The following is a 23,582-nucleotide window of genomic DNA, read 5'->3' as shown; positions in this document are numbered from 1 at the left end:
GAAAAAATTGTGAAAGTGAAGAGGGGTAGTGATACGGGTCAAAGCCGACATCGCAACGGCGTACGAAGCCGCGACCTTTTTCGTGCTGTCCGTTTCCGTCCTTTTATATTCAAACTTTCCCTAAGTTTCACGCTTGTTTTCCCGATTCTTGCTTCGGTGATCCCATCTTCGGCACTCTTATCGCCTAATTATCTCGCTGAGGAGCGATGACAAGATACTCGAAATTCAACAGCAGTGCGTAACGCTGTTATCAGTAAACCAGCGATGTAAGCATTGCCTATCTGGGGTAACGCGTACGTCCGGGAAATGTGACATGACGTCATCGTCACCTCCTTCAGAATCAGCACCAAGGCGCCGGCTTATCTCCTATTGCCACTCGATTGCGCGAAGAAATTGTGGGTTAACCGATAAGAACGGCTTTGGTTGCGAACGCTTATCAGCACGTGCTGCTTTGTTTTGACTGGTTTTGCCCGCAACGCAAGTGCTGATGCAGGGTCGCGTGCATGTTTACAATTCAGCGGTCATGAAACGATTGTGCACGTGTAACGAAGAGAATTGAGTGTCAACAAAGAGTTGTCTAACCTCATGTTAATCCACCTATCTATTCATCCACGCATGATGTCATTCAATCACTCGTCAAGAACTGTCTAGAACATTGCGGTCTTGATGCTTCCGAATAATAATAATAATAATAATAATAATAATAATAATAATAATAATAATAATAATAATGAAGGAAAAAGAGAGCAGAGCCTAATTAAACTCTTTGCCCGAACCAAGGACAAACTTAAAAGAATCGCCCTCCATAGCAGTACGGGTCCGGTTGCAATGGTGACGAACACGTTAAAATTGTACAGCGGCCGCGTTGCAATATCATTGTGGCTTTTCGTCTGTTGAAGAAAAGTGAATATCTTTCTAGGGAGACGAACATCCGCAAAGTAATCCTGGAGGTCCCGTGCTTAGTGGTTTCGAAAAAAAAAAAAAAATTGACCGTTGCCTAAAGCTGAGTGACTCCAGCACATCTAACCCCCCCCCCCCCCCCCCTTTAAAAAAAGAAAAAAGCAATTGAGAAAGCTTGTAATGGATAATTTTGTAATCAATTACAGCCAAAAAGAAATTCAATTTCAAGGATCGTTACTCCTTAAAGGAAGCAATTGAAGCGTTACAAAATTACAGTAAAATGTAATCGATTACAAGTAATTCATTACTTGTAACGCACTACGTACAAGTCTGGTTGAGAGTGAGAAAGAGAGAGAAAATAAATAAAGGGGGTGGAGAGATTGGCAACTTTAGGAACGGCGCCGGAAGCTAAGTATCTTGAAAGTGAAAAGAAGAAAGTTGACCTTAATCAACAGTGTTTCGACATACTTGCTAATGTTGATCGGTGGTCGAGATAATCTTGATCGATGGATCTTAATTTTGATGCATCTACCACTTTATTGCGTGAAGTTACACAGTAGGTGAAGGTTAAATGGATGACGGATTGGTGTTTCATCTCAGCCACATGTGTAGGCTTCCTTTAGGCAGCTCTGTAGGTGGAGTCTGTTGTACAGACAACAAAAGGAGGTATCCTCGAATCTAGGATTGAAAGTTTGCAGAACTCACTTCCAGTCATTCGGAGTAAAAGGAAAGGGTTAAACTGTTTCTCGACTGCCAAAGACAATGTCTTGCGTGGTGCTACCGCGTTTTTCCTGCGGTAAAAGTTTGGTCAGAACAAAAGAAAACAGACGCATACATCTATAATCTGTTTCACTTCACACGATGGACTGCAGTGGATGGATCGAGCCGTCAGAGCCAATCCAGCGCAGCGAACATATCACGCGACTACGCGTCCAGCGCGATGCCGAGTCCCTCTCATGGGTCACGTGACTCTCACTCGGCCTTGGATTAGCCTCGACGGCTCTTAGGGTCCTCCGCGGTATATCGTGAAATGAAACGGAGAAGTGCGCTAGTTAGGGCGCTAATGACTCGCGTGTCTGGAGTCGGTTGCACATGTCAGGAGCATCCGTTCCACGATGGATTCCCGTTAGCACTATGGCGTGGCGTCGAGCGCAGCTGATAAGTCCACCTTCCTTTTTTCAAGGGGAAGTACTTTCTTCAGATCCTTAAAATAGATCACACAGACAAGGAGAACGCTAACCAGACCAGCAGTTCCGACTAACACGGCACTTTCGTAATTCCGAGTGACTTCCAGCGACAAAAGGATATTCAGAAAACAATATACGTATAAATGTACGCTCTAAGTATCATATCGTGCGCCTTGTCAAGTGACCGAAGCCACAACACGCCGTTCCGATCTTTTTGTTACTAACACTGTCCAAGGGTGCCTAATCATTTATAACGGTCAAATTGATTCGAGCTTTTTTCGTTATAATCATGGTTCTTGACATGAAGCAATCTCGTTCCACTTCTCAGCGCATTGCTCTTCCTCCGTCATCAGCTTCAACGCATTTTACGGTGAACAGCTAATTTTTTTATTATGGATGAATTCCAGCCACGTAGAAGATATGCATGAAGAAACCAGATGGGATCATGATGGGTGGATGCATACGGCCGTCGCGGAACCCTTTAAATTGGACGGTGGCTTGCGTCACCTATAAAGTATTCTTAACATGAACGGTTAACCTCCACTATTATACAAAACAAGGCTAAACCTTGTATGCAAAATGTATTCAAAGCTTGACCACAATGTATGCAAAGTGGCACCATCTGGCATAATACATAACTAGGGGTTGTTTTAGTAATGTGCAAATGACGATGGACGACGATAGTGCTCGTCCAAGTCTCGGCGTTGGTGGCAAAGCCCCAAGTCATAGATAAGGAGACCCTTGTAACTCGGCCGGGGGTGTGGAAAAGGCAGCGTTGACATCCGAAACCACGGGCGGTGGCCTCAATGGCTCCGACGTGAGATAGCGATTATGGTGACGCGAGGGCAATTCACCAGGTCATCGTGGCCCGCTGAAGGCTCCAACAAGGAACGCACGATCTCATGACAGGATGTAGAACAACGATAACACCTCTCGTGCAATCTTGTTTCAAAGAAAGCTCCAGAGACAGATGGTGCAACGATAACAGGAATCGTTACCCGCAAGGACAGCAATTTCAGATGGGCCCGTATTTTGCGCAGCATTTTATTTTTAGTACTGTTCACACACTGGCGTTTGGTTGTGCTTGAATCCTTTGCTTTCCCTCGTAAAGGCTTCCAGTGAGGAAACACACCGTCGCCATCGATCAGATGGCGACAGTGTGTCAAGAGTATTTCCGATCCGCGTATACATTTTTGTAATGTTTAACGTACCAAGATTTTGACCGTGGGCACGAAATAATTATGACAATGTTCGGACATTCTTAGAAGTGATATTTCTCAAAGGTAGCGCTTAGACGACTTCCCCAATACTGCGAAAAATTTGGTCTAGTTATACACAGAAGGGAAGTGTTCCGGGGCCACCTATAGATGGCGCCCGCCACCAGTCTGTTCTCGCTATACTGCGTTTCACTATAACTTGACGAACTGTGGAGGCTACGGCTCCGCGAACCAATAAGAGCGTCGGAGCGAGGCACGTGACCCGACGTCCCGGGAGCGTCTTGTGTCACTGCGCCAAATGCGAGGCTCGGAGGAACCTACTGTGTCGTCTGCTGGCCAAGAGTCGTCTGCTACGAAACCAACCAACTTCGGATGAACGTCCACCCCAGCAACATTGCCGTTGCTAGAGTAGTGAGAGAGCTCTTCAGGAACAATCCATGAGGCAAACATATGCTCAGCTTGACCGCAAATTTGTGGCGGGTGCAAATGCCAGCTAGGGCGATGTTTTGAGCGGAAGCAGTCGATTACACCCCCGACAAGGATTATATATTCACAAATTCAGTAGTTTCAATAATATTTAAACCAGAAAAATAAAAAAAAATATAAAAGAGACGCCACATCCGTATCCGCTCTCGATTTTTTTTTCTTTTTCTACTTGTAGCGCCGTGGCCGGTCGCAGTAGCAGCCGTGTAATTTAGACGGCTGCGATCGCCAACGACCACGGCAATGGAAGAAAAAAAAAAAAAAAATCGGGAGCGGGTACGGATGTGGCGTCACTTTTTTGGTTTAAATATTATTAAAACTAATACATTTGTATATGTGAATTCCTTATTTTTTATATATATTCTCGACAGAGATGAAATTGCGCAAATTCAATTACCGTTAAAAAAAAAAAAAGAGAGCATAGAACTACTTTTTTTTTTGTCACGGACGGCGCTGTTCCTGTGTCGGTAACGAGGCCTCCGTGGCCTCGACCATGGGCTGTTGTCACGTGCCTTGCTCCGACGCTCTTATTCGGTTGAGGGGGCCGCAGCCTCCACAGTCCGCCAAGTTATCGTGAAACGTGTTCTGTACTGTTAGCCACGTAGAACTAACAACCCTGAGGGAAAGCTTTTAGGTCGATTCATTTGTCCGACCATCGTAAGTGTGGGCGAGCGCAACCCGCGGAGCTGAAAATGACACAGACAATAAAACCATAAACCGGTACAAGGGAAAGATAACTACTACGTGAACCAGACATTGGGGTTTCAGGAAGCGTCCGGGGAGACGCCAGTCTAGACACGGTGTCGCTAGACACTTTCCACCAGACACTTTTCCGTCGTTCCTCTTAAGTTGGCCAACATATCGCAAGGCCGGCCACCGCAAACGCTATTACAATCCGTGAGATAAGAAAACAAACGCGCATGCATCTTGATTGTTGAGCACGAGATTGCTCCTCCAAGGCGTTCTTCTTGCTCGTGTCAGAACAAACACAGGCGGAATCGGCGTCTCAAAACACAGCAATCCAGCCGCGACGGATCCTGCATAGGCGTCGGCGTGTCGCGCTGTCAGACAGCTCGAGAAAACCCCACGACGATGTCACGAGGTCCTCGGACCTGTCACGAGGCTAATGACGTCCGATTCTGTGATACCTGCCTCGCTGTTGGAGGGAACGTCGACATCGCATAGCGTCCGGGGTCACATGTACTGGGTGCGAAAACTTTCCGCTCTCCCGTGTCGAGCGCCGGCGGATGGAAGTGCGACGCTAAGCGCATGCTCGCCTTACCTAGACGCCCTATGGACTCGTACAACCATGCGTGCAAAAAGGAAAAAAAAATAGTAACCTTTACGAGCTTGCGCACAAACCATCTACGCCAAAAAGCGTGTTGAAAAAAAAAAAAAATGTTCGTAATACATGAACGTTTTGCGCTTTCGCGCTTGACTGACTTGTGTAGCTTGTGGTCGGGGCGTCGTTGCTTTCTCACTGTGTATTTATAGTTTTGTACTTGCGGTATAAATCTCGTTTTCACGTATTTGAGTTTTAGGGGTCCAGCCATCACATACCTGAAAAGTCGAGGGCCAACGTAAGACGAGGGTTGGGGAGAGAGAGAGAGAAAGAGAGAGAGAGAGAGAGAGAGACAGAGAGAGACTTTGTGCTTTATGCTTTCTGAAACTCAGTCTTGCAAGTGAAACCTTTAGATTTGATTTGTTTATAAGACTACTTTGGGCCCCGACTTCATGTGGTGATAATTAAAATGAGACCGCACCGCCAACGCTCTGGCATTTTTACTAAATCAAGTACACTGTCGTTCCCGTTACTTAATTCACCCAGGAATAAACCAAGCTCAATATGTCTTTAAAAGCAGTCAGTTAATATGAGAGTTGTTGCTTTCCGACGATTTTTAATACAACACCGGAACAAATATATGTCTTTTAAACGGTGATATCTTTTTGAAGGCGAGAATCCTGAGCTCGTAGCTTTATCCTTGACAGCTGCTCCGGCTGACCTCTCGCGCAGCCGAAATGCATCCTTCAACGAATAGCTTGCGCTTGCAGCCCACTAGCGGAATCGTTGTACATTACAAAAAACTGGGAAGCAAAGGGCAAATGAACAGAGATGAGTATAAACTATGTGAATACGTTAAAAGAAAAGGGCTACTTTTGGAGCCAAAAAATTATGGACGATATGAGATCACTATACCCCAGGCCATTTCTAGCGCTCGAGACGTGGGAACCGCGACCCGTAGCCGGTTGCCTTCGGGCCGCGTCCCAGCGAGTCACGGGCCGTATGCGGGCCGCGGGCCACGTGTTTGAGACCCCTGGTTTAAGAGCTCGTGTCGCAGAAAGTCCGGCGTCGGTGTGACCGAGAAATCCCATAATGCAACGCTCGCAGCCACGTGGGACATCACACGCCAAATTTAGCGGAAAAGTTTCCTGCCAAATTTAGCGGAACATTTCCCGCCAAATTTAGCGGAACATTTTCCGCTGAATCGAGCGGGTCAATAGGGTCATGACGTCACGTGACACGTGACGCTACCGACTAGGCCACGCTTACACGCTTGCACGGCTTGGAAACGAGCGCGCGTTTATATGAAAAGGCTTTGCTAACCGGGCCCGATATTGATATCTCGTTCAACTCTTAAAGGCGAAGCTTAAGCGTCCCTCAAGTTTTTGTTTTCAAATAATCAAACATTTTTTTAGTTTCTGCCCTTATTCAGAGCTAACGGCCTTTTTCGACAACGCACTCGCCGTCTGGTACAGTGACTCATACCGTACAAACGTCACGGCTGGCGGTTGTACCGCGAAGCAGCTGGTAACTGAAGTAGTTTATAAGTCTCTGGCGTAATCAGTTGTTCCTTAGCGTCGGTGACACACGTTTACAAATACGGTATCTGGACGCCGACATCTTGCTGCTGGGGTAATATTGTCGGATTGCCAAGCTTTGCTAAGGCCTGTCCATGGTTGCCAGATTGATGACCACACAAAGCATTTTTCTTCCAAGGTGGCCAGACTAAAGCGTGGCTGCTTAGCCTTTCTGGAAAGCCGTACAGACGCAACAAGCGCATGGCCTTTCGGCCATTGCATACGCTTCACAATATCGAAACCTCAGAGACATCGAAGGAAGCAGAATCGAGCTTGAACTGAACATGGGGATGAGAGTAAAAGAAAAGAGCTCGGCGCCAGGACGTGCCGACGCTCCGTCGGCCGCGTCCAGCGACCCCACCACAAGTGGCGCCCAACACGAGCGCGCAGACACAAGCGGATGACCCCTCCGAGTGAAAAACGGCAAGATGCGACTCGCCACAGCGGTCTCCCTTTAGCAAGATGAACGACAGCGTCTTCCAGCGCAGTCGAGTGAATGGCCCTGCATGCTTACTCACCCGGCGCGCTTCCGACGGCGCCGCCGACCTTCACCCTGACCTTGCACCCACAGACAGGGCCCGTGGAAGAAGGCAAGGCCGTAGGCGCCGTAGACGGCTGCGCCCGAGCCAAGAAAAAAACTCGTTCAATGGCCCTCCCTCCGCAAGGCAATGGCATCCCTAGCAGACACCCACATCTTGGAAACTCTCGTCAGCAGTCAGTGTCCTCTGGTCCCGTGAATGAATCACGCCACAGGACCGCGGCGTCGCCCAGAAGACAAAAAAGAAAAAAAAAAAAAAGAAGGCGAAGAGGATTCAACGTGATGGTGTGCCCTACTGGTTTATCACAGAGTCCGTGCAAAGAGTTGAGATAGATCAATGGATACGCTTGTCGCGGACGTCCGTCTGTTCGAAAGAAAGAGTTTGGTTTGATCACGTGGTTTGAATGAGTAAGTAATGAATAGACTGCAATGCGCGGTGGTCGCACGAGGACTGTCTCCTTCAGGAACCGAATCCGCATATAGAGACAAATCGTTCTCGAAGTTCCTCGGCCACATCTCTCCTTAGTCGAGTGTGTGATAAATGACTCCCGATAAGAGGTTCTAATATGCCCTTTTCAAAAGTGCGCTGCCATCCTGCAGCTGCTGCGGCAATCACCCGAGTCTGCCATTATTTCGGCGCATATATACTCGGTGAATCTATTGAACACGAGGTTTCTGTAAGCGTTGGGCGTGAACTCGGCTCCGCTCGTACCGACAACAAGTGCTAAGTCAGCGTTCGGTGAAGCCTCGAATCCTGTTACACGCTTGATACTCAAAAAGCGGCGACCACCAATGTTGCTTGAAGGTGTTTTGGAAAAGGTCTACTTATAGAGACAATAACAATTAATTTTTCCGCCCAATTGGTTGGGTTCGAAGTGATACAACTCTCGATGCGCAGTGAGACTTAACCAGCATACGGCCTCGATTTCGAATACTTACGGCTTTATCTGTCATCTGCAGAGAGAAAAAGAAATGATGCGCAGTCTGCTTCGGCGATGAACGATAAACAAGGAAGCTCGAAGACAGTGTAACAAACGGTTAGCGAGGCGGCGGCAAAGAAGGAAGGGCCTGTCAGAAAGACAAACGTGTTTGGGTGTAGTCGCTGACTCCTTCAATGGGCGACTGTCTAACCGATGCTTCGCTTCGCTATCCAAACTAGTACGCTCCGTGAGTGTTTCATTCACTGCCCACATGGACAGAGAGCAGGCCAGTTCGCCCACGTAGCAGTCCCGATGTCTCGTGTTGAACCCTTTGACTGAATGATGCTAGTCTGGCTGAGGGCTTCCCACGCTTTTCTGAACTAAGTGGGAGAGGGATCTCTTCGTGCACCGCAAGACTCGCATCGCTTTGACAAACGAGCAGGGGACGTAGGAGAAGGAAAGAAGGCCGTTTGTTGAGGAGCGAAAAGGGTCAAGCGTCCGTCGCGATGAAAGGTCGTCGTGTCGAGTTCCAGACGTCGACCGAGTCCTGTCGTCACGCTTTCGGTGGAATTGAGCCAACGTGGTGGTGGTGTGTGGCAATGCGGGTCGAAGCATCCGCTGCTGGTTAACGAAGCGTGGGGTCCGGGGACTAGACCGTTTCTGGAGGGACGGACACTGTCGGACTGATGACATTGATCCAATCGAGGACCGACCGTGTTTCGACGAAGTCGCCGATAGAAACTCAACGATGTCGTCCGTTGGTTTGCAGGCGAGGTTTTCGCGGGTCCACTTCTTTCTACACACTGCGATTGACGGTGACAAATATGTAAATGCAGCTGTGCTGACTTGTTGATGCTAAAAACAAAATAAAGCTATAAGGACAGAAAAAAAAACAAAAAAGGCATAACGAAAGTGCATAATAAATGTGTGAATAAGATGTTGAAACCGGCAGAGTTAAGCAAAGCGCGCCGGATTCCACCCGACACAATAAAAAAAAGTTCGCGCAAAAAATTCTGAAATGACATATTCCCTTATATGGCTATTCATCAGATATATACCGCCGTGTTTTTAAGCTAGTCATAATATAACCTGCAGAACAAAGTGGGTGGAGAACCACTTGATAGCGCTGCCTCATACCAGATATCCAATAACCGAAGAAATAATGCCTCTCATTTCCCTTCGACCAAGCATCGCCGTGGCGTTAAAGTTCGCGATGCCTAATTTCACTCTTTTTTGGGGGATAACGCTACGTTAGCAAATCGCTTTTATGTTGAAGAATCGCGACACGTCTCCGAACGACTCCAGATACATGGCTCACCGAAGTTTTCTTCCCACCGGCTCGAGCCTTTCAGAATCTTCGCTTCCACAACAGGCAGGTGTGGACACCTTAAAGTGTCCACACCGACACCTTAAGGTGTCACCAACACGTTAAGAAACGCGAGGTGTGGCGAGTGTCGAAGCATTTGACTAACGCTCCGCAGACAATGCGATTGTGACATCAGTCATTAAGAACGCCAAAGGACAAATCGCGATGCAAGAGGCATGCATATAATAGGCCACTCAGACTGCGTTTCTAAAAACAAGAAAACGGCGTACACGGGAGACTCCGACCAGCGCTGTATCACTGATTAACAATGCAAACTGCTTTCACGGGCGCGGCGACGGAGTACACGCCCAAAAAGCGGTAGTGACCCGGCGGACGGTTGCTAGACCAAGATACAAAAAATAACTCTCCCTTTGCGCAACTCACACACACGAAAACACACACACAAAAAAAACCTAAACTTTTCTTCTTTTTTTTTATGTTTTTGCGGAGACTAGTCCGTCGGTGCGGTGTCTGGCGGCAGACACCACACCCCCATTCAAGGCGTCCGTGCATTCATCTAGAGTATATGCTCATTGACGGCTTATAAATTTAAGAAACGCAGGTTCAGGCTTCATTGTGACTCATTTTTCGGTGTCCTGATTGGCTAATTCGGCAATCTGATTTGCCACGGAGGGGTAATAAGATGCCCGGGGACCCGCCACCCGCTTTGTTCCTTAATTAAGCTGTCAAACTCTAGCTTGCAGACTTGCGTGTCGTCCAAACAGCTCCGGTATTTTTTTTTCCTCCGAGTCGAAACATAGCATATTGCACCTTACTAGTTCGACGGAATATCGAAGGAATTTAAGCTTTTAAAGAAGGAGCAAAGCGCGAACGGTCAGACTCTGGAGATACGTGATTTTGGCTTCCTCCAGAACTATCCTCGACGCTTGATGAAGCCTCAAGGATGTCGGACATAGCGGTGTAGGGGCTTCGCGTAACGTTAAATTGTGCTTGCAGTCGCAGTGTCATTCAAGCCAGGACGCGCGTTTCAGATGTCAGGAAACATGCGCAAGGTCCTGAAAGCCGTCAATGTCCGTACGTTACAAGACGAACCGGAAGGACTCTGCAGCTTTGCCTAATACAACGAACCTAGCAATTGATATAGTTCCAGGCGTAGTTTGACTCTCCAAGATAGAAATGGAGAAGATGAATTGTGGATCGGGAAATTATCCAGAAACAGCTTGAAGGCATCTACATCGTTTCTCAAAGAGAACAGCCACGCGAGTGCTGGACCCTAAATCGACTGTTCTTCACAACTACGGAGTAATCTCAGCAGTACTCGCCAGATTCACATTCATGATGTCTTGGGGCTAGCCTTACTGGCTGAAGAATAGGGGGTATAAAATTGGCCAGCGAGAGAAAAGGCCTGCAAGATCGAGTCTGCTATGCATCATATAACCACGGTTTTAGCTTTACACCCCCGGACAACATAAGCCTACAGTTTCAAGAAGCTTCATTATCTCTTCAAATTACAGAAGAGTTAAAAGGTTGAAACCTAACGTTCGCCTTCCAATCAAGTTCGGACAAAGCTCCCCTTAAACTCTCAAGAAAGCCAAAGCATAGATGTCTGTTTCTACCGATATTGTGCGCGGTAGTATACAGTGCAAAAGTTTCGTGTGGCCTTTAACCGAAGTCATTCTAAGCGGATTCATTGTGAAGCGAGCAAAGGCTAAACGTAAACAACGCGGTTGTAGTTCACGCTTGGTGCTAAGCGTCAGTTCTGACGTCCAAGTGACAGTCTTGACATAGTTCCTCGGGACCCTCTCATCGCGGGCGGTGACATCAACGGGGCGTAAATAATGTTTCGCGGGGGCGTCACACCATGCTTGCTCAAACAAGAATGACGTCAGGATGCGCGAACAGTTTCCAAGAGATAAGCTTCTCTAAATACATAGGATACACGTTTTATACTTCTCTCGTTCCGGATTTACGTTAGGTCGTCTCGGCAGTTTACGGGTTTGCATATATAAAAGTATCGCTTCGTTAAAATGCAAATTAGCTTCCAGTTGGTTCCGCGCTCTACGTAACGCGTGCGCACATCGAGGCTAGCGGCAGATATTCGTCCACACATGAGCGGCGTACACTCCATCATGCGAACATACGCGCGAGTTTTCGCGAGGCGAGCTCAACAACGCTGGCCCTCCGAGGGAGGTTCAATTAACCTGTCCGTTGTAACCTCCCGTAACTCTGTACACCATCTTAAACAAATGGCTTCCTCAAAGTTGCACGCTTTTGACAGCTTCTACCGTGACGGTGGTCAAGCGAGCTTTGTCTCTTTTACTATAGTTTAGGTTTGTTACTCAAAGATGGTGTATACGGATGTGATGAGGTTCGTTTGACCTTCGGTCAGAGAGGCCGAGCTGTTCAGAATCAACGTCAAAAGGCTTCAGCGAATAAAGGATCGGGTGACTCATTGACAGTCTTGCATATTCACCGCGACGCAGACACGTGAAAGAGAAACTCATGTTACATCGCTCGGTTTTTGAGTTGTTGAGACCTGTACTTTCTCTCATCCTACGATGGACTAAAGGCCAAAGCTACGGTCCGCCAGGTCCAATCACGTGCCACGCTGAACTATGACATGCTTAACGCTTATTAGGGGTGGACGAATAGTGCTCCGAATCAAAAAGCGCAGCATCATGTTTATAGCTTCGACAATGCAAAGAGCTTGTATGTCTTAGCTTTCTTTGCAATGTAAAATTGATGAGTCACTTAGTGCCATTCGATTCGAAACACTGTCCGCCCATCCCCATCAGTGACCCGAAACGCGGGCACCGATAGAGGCGTCGAAGCGCAAAACCATGCAATTTCTAAGTGACTCGTGACTGGATCTCGGGTCCGTAGCTTTTGCCTTTAGTCCATCGTAGGATGAAACGAAGCATAGTAAGTAGATCGGTGTCACAATAATTCATATCGGCCATGAGATTTTGGCGTGATACAAGCGTTTCAGTGTAGTTACTGGTTGCTTAACAAATCACCACGTAAAAAAACGTGAAAACCATCAGTCACACCCAATATCTTTCTTAACCTGTGAGTTGCTATAGACGTTATGCGAAAAGCGAGTCACGGAACGACATGAGTCTACGAGATCGGTTAATGGAATGGTTTGAACGGGAAAAAAAAAAGAAACAATACCTCGCAATCGAGAACACAAAAAAAAGGCCCGTCACACAAAACCGTTGAACAGTCTTCTGGGCGTGTGTCGGTTCGAAACGAGAGGAGGTCGTCTCAGAAAAGTAAAAATCTGGAGCGATGCCATCTCTACGCTCAGTCGCCTTGGCTCCTTGCCGTCTCCTCGAGGGCACAAGCCTTCTTCACCATTATGAGGATCATAGTCTACCGGTGATCTCGCAGACATCAAGCTTGTCTTGGTTTTAGATTCTTAGTGGACGAGACCTAGTAAAACAAAACAAATCCGTGGCGCCTCTTCATTTTTGTCGGCTAACCTCCACCCCCTCCTCCTTTCGCATCCCCCAGCCTTTTTGCGCACCTCTGGTGCAGTCGGCTCCAGCTGGACTTGTGCCTAGTTTCGTCTCTTTATATTTGTTTAATTTTTTCCCCCTCTTTTTTTTTCTTTCACTCTCGTTCGTCAAGTAATAAGTGAGAATGATAATTAGTTGAGAGTGTTCTTTGAGGAAGATATTTTGTATACAGCTCACTTCAAATGCGAAGGCTGACAATGAAAAAACGCCAGAAACACTTCGAGGCGAATACGATCGTTTGAAGTACTGTCTCTTCAAAAGGCATACAGTGTACTGTCTCTTTAAAAGCAGCAAGGTTGGGGGGAGATTCGTAAAAAGTGTTTTATTGAACTGGGTACATCTAGAAATAAAGACTACCAAGAGCCCTAGGGTTTTTGTTGTTCTTAAGTGACATCAAGCAGCCGAAAATTGTTAAAATGATCTGTGTTTTTGTCGAGAATGTGGGCCCATCAGTCAAAAATGAGCTCACCAACCACTGTTCCTGCTACATCTAAGAAAATTACTGAAAACGGGAAAAAATGGTTTGCCTATCTGCGACTCTCGTATTCACGCCCGAAAACTTGGTCATGGTCAAACGACGGCGAGAACAACCCTTTACTCGATAGGTTGGTATAATCGAATGAATGAACTCACCCGTGAGGTTGGCAGCTACGTTGGCATGCGCTAACCGCGGTGAGGTTACGTCGAATTAGCCGATCAATAAATATATGTGTTAATGTAGCGAGGGAAGATTACCTAGCCAAGTTTAACTTTATAAACATGTCACAAGACTGGGTCAGGGTTTTCGGGTATTTTGGTACTAGGGCGCGGGCCCGGCGGGTCGGGGTTTCCCAAACCTTTCCCCTCGTCTCCGTCTCACCGTTCTTTCATCTCTCACGTTCTCCTCTCCCTCGTCGAGTTAAACGCAGGATGGAAAAATTTTGTGGCTTTGATTTCGTAACCTCGGTGTCAGCGTGCACAAAACAACAAGGCGGTCTCATCAAAAGAATTATCTGGAAATAAAACCTAATTAAACAACCGCAAGAAAATGTGTGTCGTCCACATTTTCGTTCTGGAGCCTCATGTTTTCAAGATGTTATACGTCATCCATCGAAGAAACCAGTTCAATTATTGCCGAAGGCAGTGGATTGCTTCGCACACTCCGCAGTTCCCCGAAAGTAAGAGGAATAAAAATTAATGTGTTGCATGCATTAATGTGTTGCACACACGAACTCAACTCTCCTACGTCACGTCGCGGTGGTGGCGGGTCGGGCGCACTTCCGGTCTGGGGCGGTGGGCAGAAGTCGCCGTGCGAGACATGCATTCCTGTGTTCTTTTGGAAGAAACCAGACAAAAAACTTACCTTCTCGTCAAAATTCTGCGACGGGGGCTGCACCAAGAGTGCCTGGAAAGGTTTGAAGATCAGCTTTCATATGTTTCTGCCCCCTCCGTTCGTCCGAGATCGTGGATAGTAGCCGTGAAAAGGGCAAACCAGACGCTGTCGAACTACGATTGCTTGTGCGGGCAACACTTTGTGGTCGCCAGATGGTTTTGTTTTGTTCCAACATGAACGAGAGAAAACTGCCAAGTTGTCCGGACCACCCGCGGGTTCAGTGCGTCTTCAAATTCACACGGCCGCCTGATCGTTCGAACTTTCGTCTGCTCTTTCGAATTTGTCTTTTTGTCGTCTGATTGCAATAAGAAATAATTGCAGGCCTTAAAAGACTAAAGTAGGCTCGGTGTAAACAGTAGATAAAAGATGTTGATCATTGGTACCAGTGGCCATCACCGACTTGTTACGGTTGGTCTGTTCCCGTTTCCGATTTTCAGTATCGACGTCGATCATCGCCGCTACCTTCTACACTTTTGCAGCACGGGCGACGTCGCGACCGAAAATAGTTTGAAGGATCTCATCATGGTTATGGCGTCCATTCTGCGGCGTTCATGCGAATGAATCGCCGCACGTCAAATTATTTACGCAAAGTTTAGCGGCGTAACGAGCCTTGACAATTTCGCTGAGGCGATTAAAGTGGTAAGACATTGCAATGAGGACGTAGAATCGACAATTCCAACGCGAAACAGAGCAAGATAGACTCACACAGACGCCGACAACGTGACATTCCAATGGTTTGTTGACGCGAGACGCGCTGTTTCTTGCCCGCACTCCATTGCGCATGCGTTCGAACTGTCGTCTGCTCTTCAAACTTGTCGGCTTTTTATAGTCAGCTCGTTCAAACGACAGCGGCCCGTAAACCAAAAACTGACCCGGTAATTGCGATAAGAAGTAAGTGCAGGCCTCAAAACACTTTTGAAGGTTGGTTGGGGTAAGTAGGCTAAGTGTAAACAGTAGATACAAGAAGATGTTGATCACTGTTACCAGTGGCCATCACCGACTTGTAATGCCCGATTCTGCTTGCGATTTTCAGTATCGACTTCCACCATCTCGGCTACGTTCCACGCTTTTGCACCCCGAGTGACGTCGCTACTGAAAATAGCGAGCAGAATCTCATCGTGGGAGTCCGATTTAACGCCCATTCTGCGGCGTCCACGTGAAATGAATCGCCGCACATCACATTATTCACGCAAAGGTTTACGGTGTAACCAGCCTCGTTAATTTTGCCGAAGCCGCTCAAGTAGTCAGACATTGTTAGGAGGACGTAGAATCAACAATTCCAACGCGAAAAAGAGCGGGACTCACACCGACTTCGACGACAACGCCATTCAATGGTTTGTTTATGGGCGACGGTGAGCTTCTTGCCCACCCTCCACCGCGCATGCGCGGCGCCGGCGGCATCCACTAGGGGCGCTCCGGTTTGTTTGTAAACATGAGTTGGTGTATATGTTTATACGGCGGGAAGTTAGTGAGCCACAATGGACGTCTGATTTCTCCGCCGTAGATGATACATTTTGCCAGTGCTGTACAACTGCTAGCCTGGTGTCTTAGACCTGTATCAAGCAGTAGTGATTGCATACACGACCGCACGCCGATACGATGCTTATCCAGATCGAAAGGGACACGGGTGGGCATTGAACCCATCAAAAGTTATAACGATACAACAAAATGCGTGTGTGCTGCTGAGTTAGTGGTCACGTGATGTGTTCTGGGTGAAACTTAATACCACACACATGTCGTTGTCAATGACCCTGAATCTGCGCTGTGACGTCGGCACCGGTAGCGACATTTTTATGGGGATACAAAGAGCTCTTGAAACCCGGCAGATGATCGAGAAAAGTGGCCGGAGCTTTCCAATGGTTTCAGGTAGAAGCCTTTCGTGAAATAAGTAAATAAATAAATAAATCGCGCGGCTATAAAAACGCTGGTTTCTTTAAAAAAAGAAAAAAACAAACAAAGAACCTGAGCTCTCCTGACCTTGTAGAAGGAACCTGCATTGGAATCACGTGCTTGTTTTATTTTTGTGCCTGTCTTCTTTCCGTCCATTTTAGAACATGAGTCTTGATATTTTCTCTTACACGACGTGACGGCACTCAATGACGCCGCGTTATTACTTCTTTCAACGAGGTCCAGCATCTGAACGTGCGTGCAATTCAGGGAAACGACCGGCGAGAGAGAGTCACCGTTCGAGACCTCTATCGAGGACAAAAACACGAAGAAATCAGTCTTCACACCGTTAGCTCTCTCCTCGGATCACCGTTTCAAAACCTTGCACTATAGGAATCCGATTGCATCACAGTCATAGCAGTCGGTTGGAACCGGATTCGGCCGATCCGCACGGTCGCGCAGACATACAAGTTCTGGCTTGGCGACTTGGCTACAAAAACCCGACGACGTCCCCTTTCTCCCCTCTTTCTTAAACCGACCGCGTCACACAAAGGACACCTCTCGCGCGTCACCCGCCAGGGTCGACCCTCTCCAAAAAGCAAGCCACGTGCTCCATCGCAGAGGTTACGTTCCGAGCGTAACGCTTTTAATGAGTTACGGATCGTCCAGGCGCCAGGGTAGCGGTACGCCGGCCACCGAACTTGCCAAGACGGAGCGGGAGAGAGGCAGCGTCGGAGCAGACCCCATGCCGGGGCACCGACGCACGGATTGACGTGCTTTTGTCTTAAAGGTGTCCGCCAGGATCGCGAGCTCAGAAAGTGTGTGTACCTACCGTACGTCGCGGTCGTGTGCTCCGTTCTGATACATTCTGCGCTTCCTCCACGTTGGAGCCCGTTTTTTCTTGGGACTCTTGGTGGATTGCTCTACGAGTGCTTGGTTTTTGCGAGAAGATTCTCGTGGACGTCTTCTCTTGGGACCCTTGGTGATCGTTCGCCGAGTGATTCTTCATCTCTGCTAGAAGACTGTGGTAGAGACATCTTCTCTCCTGGTACCTTAGTCAACTGGTTCGAAGTCTTGAAGGAATAGGCTCTGGTACGCTCAACTGTTTTTGTGCGAAGAAACGTTTGGTGCTTCAGTGTCGCCATGCACCAAGGTCTGCGGAAGTACTCGCTTTTGAAGAACAAGCTCCAGGATGCTGAGGGCGATGACGAAGAAAGCATTATCGAGGTACGTTCGTTTTACCATCGATGACTGCTGAAGGTGGTATCGCTCTGCAACTCCCTGAACGAACAAGGACCAACATTGGTTTTTGGCTTTCGTTCATGTTGGTTGCCGTGTCGGTTCGGGTTGGATAATTAGGTTTGCCTGCTCCGGATATATTACGTGATATCACTACTTATAATAGTCATATTCATGAAATGAGACATGCTTACGCGACTGAGCTGATTGCGTAGGACATTTAAAGACCACAGTGAATTTGAAAAGGGACTAGTGATGTTTAATGTACAAGCACTCGCCAGCTATTTGGATCAGCAGGAACCTCGGCTTAGTGTCTAGTGATTTCTTACTGTAGACGATTTATGGCCCACGACAAGAAACAATAGCGTGGGATAAAGTAGACAACGTTGAAGGAAAAACGCTTCAGCAATAAAAAAATGTCGGCTATGCAGTAGGAGATGTCGTTCCAAGTTCGCTAATTGTCTGATTCGGTTGTCAGCAGCCTTGTGCATGTTATGGAGATGAAAGTCATTGATGATAATTGCAATTACTCTCGAGAAACAAAAAGCTGTTGATTAGGCCACCCTTCATTAGGCATCGAATAATTACTTCAAAATTATTAATTACCTTCCTTCAGAATACTTTACAGGATCACGTGCTTAGCGTGGTTCGTCACTTTACTTTTTCTATATCGACGAGAAAACCAACCTGCCTAGTTGGTTGCACCATAGTTCCTTCATACTTTATTACTTTTCCCTCGTTTTATGCAGAATCCCAATAAGATTATTACTAAAATGCGCATAATGAAGGCAATAGACCCTTTTCAAAAATTATTCAAGCAACATCAACGAACACATGTTCAGAGTATCTGATCAAGCAATGGCGGATTGACGTCGGTGCGGATTTTTGAAAGGGATCTATTACTGGTCTGCGGATTGCCAGCCAAAAGTAGTGGCACTCATGCAGGACCTTCACCCTAAACAGACAACTTAATGGCGCTCAGTTCTCTCGAAGTACCTCTAGGTGTCGCAAGAGTTAACCGACGAGTTCAGTGCCATACATCTGGATAGTTACCGTCGTTCGAACCCAGCAGACCGCTACGTTTACCTGCGAGTGCGTTACGCCAATAGAACCTAATGCCACCGCAATCCGGCCTTGATAAGCGATGTCCTTCGAGCTCCCCCTCCCCCTCCTCCCCCTTCCTTTTTTTTGTCTTATATTTCCAACTTCTCGCGGTATTCCGAGCACATTCTCAGTCCGAAGACGCGTCTGGATCGTTTCGTTGCCCCATATCGGCAGGTCTCTTTCCGCGGAGTTTCGAGACGCAGATCCCGCATTGTCTTTTTTCCTTTCTCTTTTGGTATTTTTTTTTCTTTTTTTTTTTAAACCGGTCAAAAGTGTCTTAAAAGCACGAGAAAAATTCATACAAGCAAGCATGAAATATGTCTTGTTAGCAAACCTATACCGGAAGCATGGGGGAGTTTTGAATCGCTCCGATAACTCAGATAACGACAAACGATGCTCCTCTGGCGCCTTGGCGCATGCCTCGTATCGTTATCGGGTATCCTAATCGCACGTATCGGAACGATCCGCTAAAACACTTGAACACGGCTGTGCGTGCACTTAGTCGACAACCCCGATGACACCTATGATAATCAAAGCCCGTGCACAAGCATTTTGACGTCACTGCGGTGAGATCGAGCGTCGATGCATATGAATTGGACTCGAGTGCTGCTTCGGTGTTCGACTCGGCCTCGTATCCAATCAACACGTCGAAGGATACTCGGCGTCGGGCTCAGACCAGATGCTGAGTTTCCGCCATCTTAGCCCTATGACGTTAACTGGAGGTAAAGTAGACTGTTCACAAGGTTTGATTATTCTAGATGGTGTTGACTAGGTTCCTGGTACGTTACGCATCGTTGTCAACATCTTCATCCGGAGCGCAAGTTCGTCCGAGGTCAGCACGCCGAGCTCAAATCGGTTCTGATTGGAAAGATAGTGGCTAGACTTCAGTGCTATAGCTGCGTTCGGGTCTACCCACTATCCTTCCAATTGGAGCCAATCAGACCTCGGCGATGTTCTGACGTCACCGCCACCCCGCGCAAGAAGCAGACAAACTTGCGCTCCGATAGCACGCCGGACTTTTTCCACACTGGACCAGACCTCAACTTGATGCAATAGACTGCTCGCCCTAATCAAGACGTCCACAAACGAAACAACATCGGAACCGTCAAACTAGATTCTCTAATCTGGCTGGATGTGACTTCAAGCATGACCCTCGTACTCGTTGGAGGCTGAACAGCAGCGATGCGTATAGTTGTTCGGAAATGGAATTTCATTATCACTCGTTACGACACAATGCCAATTGCGTTCATGTATACGACGAGCGACGAGCCTCGCTGCATAATGACTATTATGATGCTAACGACGATGATTGCAATAACTGCGTTTGACTGCAAACAAACCAGAACAAGCTTTTTGTATTGAATTATTTTGCGCTAATTAATCAGCTCTTCATATAGACATATCCATCGCTTATCACCCGGGCGAAGAATGCCGAGTCACTCAGCTGTGGACCCACGCGCAGCTTCCGATCTACCGCACAGCAGAGCAACAGCGCATGCTCAGAACGTGTTCCACAGCCCAGCAGACAAAGATGGCAGCGCGCAGAAGGCGATTTTTGCAAAGGTCTGTACTCAGTGAGAGCTTAGGAAATGTAGGCTTATCATGTTTACGCCTCTTGCTTTGCAATTTGTTCGTGACGTTCTTATCAAGTATCCCCTTAATATTATTGGATGCGAAAGGATCATAACATGCTCGGATCTAGCCGCGTCCTGCGTTTCTTTGTCTGTCAGTGACTACGGTAATATCGGGAAAGACGCGACACCTCCCATAGATAATTCTCCCCTACTTTTCTTTTTTACATAATTAGCTAGTTTATTTGTTCAAAGATACAGAAAGATAGCCCACTTATATTATTGCAGTGCCCTGGCCCTTGGCGAACCCCGGCTGCAATGGGGTTAGTTACCTATGGCGGGAAATAAGCAAACATTGCAGACTGGGAAGGACAGTTGTGTACGCTACACTGCCCCTCAACGTGAAAACAAGTTTGGCGGGTCAGATAACACAAAAATACAATTAAAAATATTTTCAAGATCGCACTCTGAAAATTAGCACATCCCTGATTTTCAGACCATTCGCCCCTTCTTTTAGATGGGCTATCTCTCAAAACATCACGGTATTAAAAAAAAGGCGTGAGATTTTTTTTAAATATTTCTGCATGACACGAAGACAGCCAATCACGGCGAACAAGAAGAATGAATCCCAGCGAATCTCGAAGCTCGTGAGCGTGACGTTTCAATTGCGCATGGACCCTGCACAAATCGCTTTTTTTTTTTTCGAATCTAATCACGACTTTCTTTCGCCGGGACCCTTCTGTTGTTCATTGTGGTTGGCTGTCTCCGTGTTGTACAGGTAAGCGAACTATGTTTAAAGCCGCGGGTTGCAGTGCTGATACATGATACCCATAGCCTCATATATACTGACAAAGCCTGGCAGATCGCCACAAGAAGCGGCCGCCGAAATGGAAAAGGTGGAGCGGCAGACAGCGGATGAGAGGAGAGCCACGTGACTGGCGCCCTGCTGCGGCAAGACGCCGAAACACACTTCTCCCGAGCGAACAAGTGTGTTTCGGGTCGACGCCGCTGCAAAAGGGTGTGCTCTGACGTCCAGGTTCGCTGAGAAATGGCTTTTTGATGCTCTGTGCTACCAGATCCTCGCGCTCCAAATCTGCGACCGGGCACTCTATGGCTCTGCCGCTGAACTTCCAGACTTTGTGAGTATAGAGGAGGTGCGATGCTACAAAGCAACCGTAAGAAACAACAAAAAACAGCAACAACAACAACAACAACAAAACACAATCGCAACAAGAAACCAGTGATCAGCTAGGTTCTCGCTGCCAACTGCGCGTACTTGGCTCTCAAAAAGAGGAAGAAAAAAAAAAAAAAAAAGAGAAAACATAGGACAAAAATAACAACACACGAGACTTTCCCGATCCGTTTGCCCGAGTCTCAGACTCCACTTGAGATATGCGTCCAAATGAGATATGCAGAAGGAAAAAAAAAAGAAAACGCGATGCGTCCGTAAAACAGAGGTGTTGGGAAAGAAATAAAAGCGGCGCGATAGGGTGCGCGAGCCGCGTGATTCCGTTGCGCAGTTTGGCGGAATCGCGGCGGTCTTCAAACCGCCTCGGAGAGGGCATAGTTTCCCCGCGAAGCTTTTTTGTGGTGCGCAGAGAACGCGAGTGCGTCGATCAAGCGAGTGATATGAGCTTCCGAGAGATCAAGGCGAAACCTACGGAGATCCCAACACCGGCCTCTTTATGGATTTTCACGGTGAGCGCAAGAGCTCGAAAGATATATATATATATATATATATATATATATATATATATATATATATATATATATATATATATATATGGAAGGAGTACAATCTTGAACACAGTAAAAAGCTTAGGTAAATGAAAACATCGCCAGAAAACAACCTGGAAACTTAGGACTTAAAACTTTAAAACTTTATTTGTGTGTGTGTTTTTTGCGGCAAAAATAATTGGCGTATTGCCAAGTGCTCATAGTGTTGGCGGTCGGAACCAGACGCCAAAGTTTCAGAACTATGTGTTATCTTATTCAAAAGTTCTATGTGAATATCTTATAGTTTCAATGAGAAAATAGGGTTCGCCCTTTACAGTAACTGACACCACTCAGCTCATGTACTTGAAATGTGCGTCAGCCCCCATTTTCCCACTGAAATTAAAAAAAAAAAATCACGCATATTTTTTGAATAAGATAAGAGCTCTGAAATATAGGCATCTGCTACGGACGGCTAGCGCTACTCTTTGGGCGGAGAATGAGCGTTCGGTCATGCGAAGCTTACTTTTCCGATGAGAAAATAAGAACAACCATCCACACCTTTCTTTCTTTCTTTTTTTTTGTGTGTGTGTAAGGGGGGGGGGGGACACACATTTTGTATATCAAAAGTCTGACAATCGCAATTTGATTTGCTGTAATCTAAACAACAACAAAAAAGCGCTCTTTTGCACATATTTTTCCATTTGACCTGGATACGACAAAATCACAGTCGACCATGAACATACAGACCGTTGCAATTAACTCCGTCTGCTTCGAGCTATCATGCTGATTTACTGGGCTACGGAAAGCGTTCTCAACATGCGCAGTAGTACCCCTCGACTGCGCAATACAAGATGCCGCGTGTGAGTTGACACCTTTTGCACGGTTGGTAAGCACTCAACAGGTGTGTGCCACATTTCAACAGCGATTTGCTCGGTGTTAGGAAGCAGACGGCATTTCTTTCCATGCGCTCTTAAGTCGCGGTTACACTGCTGGTACATCATACAAAAGTCAGCCTGTAGGCACTAACTGAAGCGGTGTTTCTTCCTTGCATGACATTCCTGCTAACTTGGTTGTACAAAAACACTGTCTGCAAGCATGTTCGAAGCAGGCATGTGTATAAAGCTGACATGCTTCGAAGATGCTTGAGGTGCGCCTGCAAGTGATTCTGTCACCATGTATGCAGCGGAAACCCACCGTTTCTTTTTGTATGTTGACATGAGGAGCAGCGTCCGTACCTCTGTGCGCGGCGCCGCCTCGTGTCTCCCCCGATAACCGACAACTACTTGGTGTCCCTGCAGGGAAACCACCGGTCAGTGGCCATGCCGCCGCCGCCGCCAGACATCCCCGAGGTCATCATCACGAGCTCCAAGGACGTGGACGAGAACAAGGAGCGCGGCAACTGGACCTCGGGTGTCGAGTTTCTGCTCTCGTGCCTCAGCTACGCCGTGGGCCTGGGAAATATATGGAGGTTCCCTTACCTCTGCTACCGGAACGGCGGTGGTAAGCTCACAGACTGCTGTCTCTAGGTTTATCCCCTTTTCTCAATGAATGGATGGATGGATGGCGAGAGCGCTGAATCCTTTGGATCGGCGCTCTCTGCAGCCTTTGGAAGCACATATGGTTCTGCAGACATCATTGGAACGTCCCAACGCTCCACGGGTATCATGTAGACGTGTACAGCCCATATGTGCTGCCCGGGTGCCCGGGTTAAAACAGCCGATGCGTCCAGTCTACTGAAGAA

General features: G+C 47.3%; 1 protein-coding gene across 2 annotated transcripts in view; it reads left to right on the top strand.

Annotated features, from left to right (window-relative positions):
- Positions 1 to 23,582, top strand: part of LOC8041612 (sodium- and chloride-dependent glycine transporter 1) — a 98,324-nt gene that overhangs the window by 52,408 nt on the left and 22,334 nt on the right. Inside the window, exons 1-2 of one of the 2 annotated variants that reach the window (XM_040502213.2) lie at positions 21,591 to 21,823; positions 23,140 to 23,341. In XM_040502213.2, the coding sequence (XP_040358147.2) occupies positions 21,755 to 21,823; positions 23,140 to 23,341 (271 nt within the window). In that variant the 5' untranslated portion in view covers positions 21,591 to 21,754. Of the gene's footprint in view, positions 1 to 21,590; positions 21,824 to 23,139; positions 23,342 to 23,582 lie in introns of those variants that run through there. The other variant, XM_040213801.3, reaches the window with a different exon arrangement.

Source organism: Ixodes scapularis, unplaced genomic scaffold (genome assembly GCF_016920785.2).
Source record: "Ixodes scapularis isolate PalLabHiFi unplaced genomic scaffold, ASM1692078v2 PGA_scaffold13__105_contigs__length_92229423, whole genome shotgun sequence".
Classification (NCBI taxonomy): domain Eukaryota; kingdom Metazoa; phylum Arthropoda; class Arachnida; order Ixodida; family Ixodidae; genus Ixodes; species Ixodes scapularis.
This window is presented reverse-complemented; position numbering and strand designations above follow the sequence as displayed.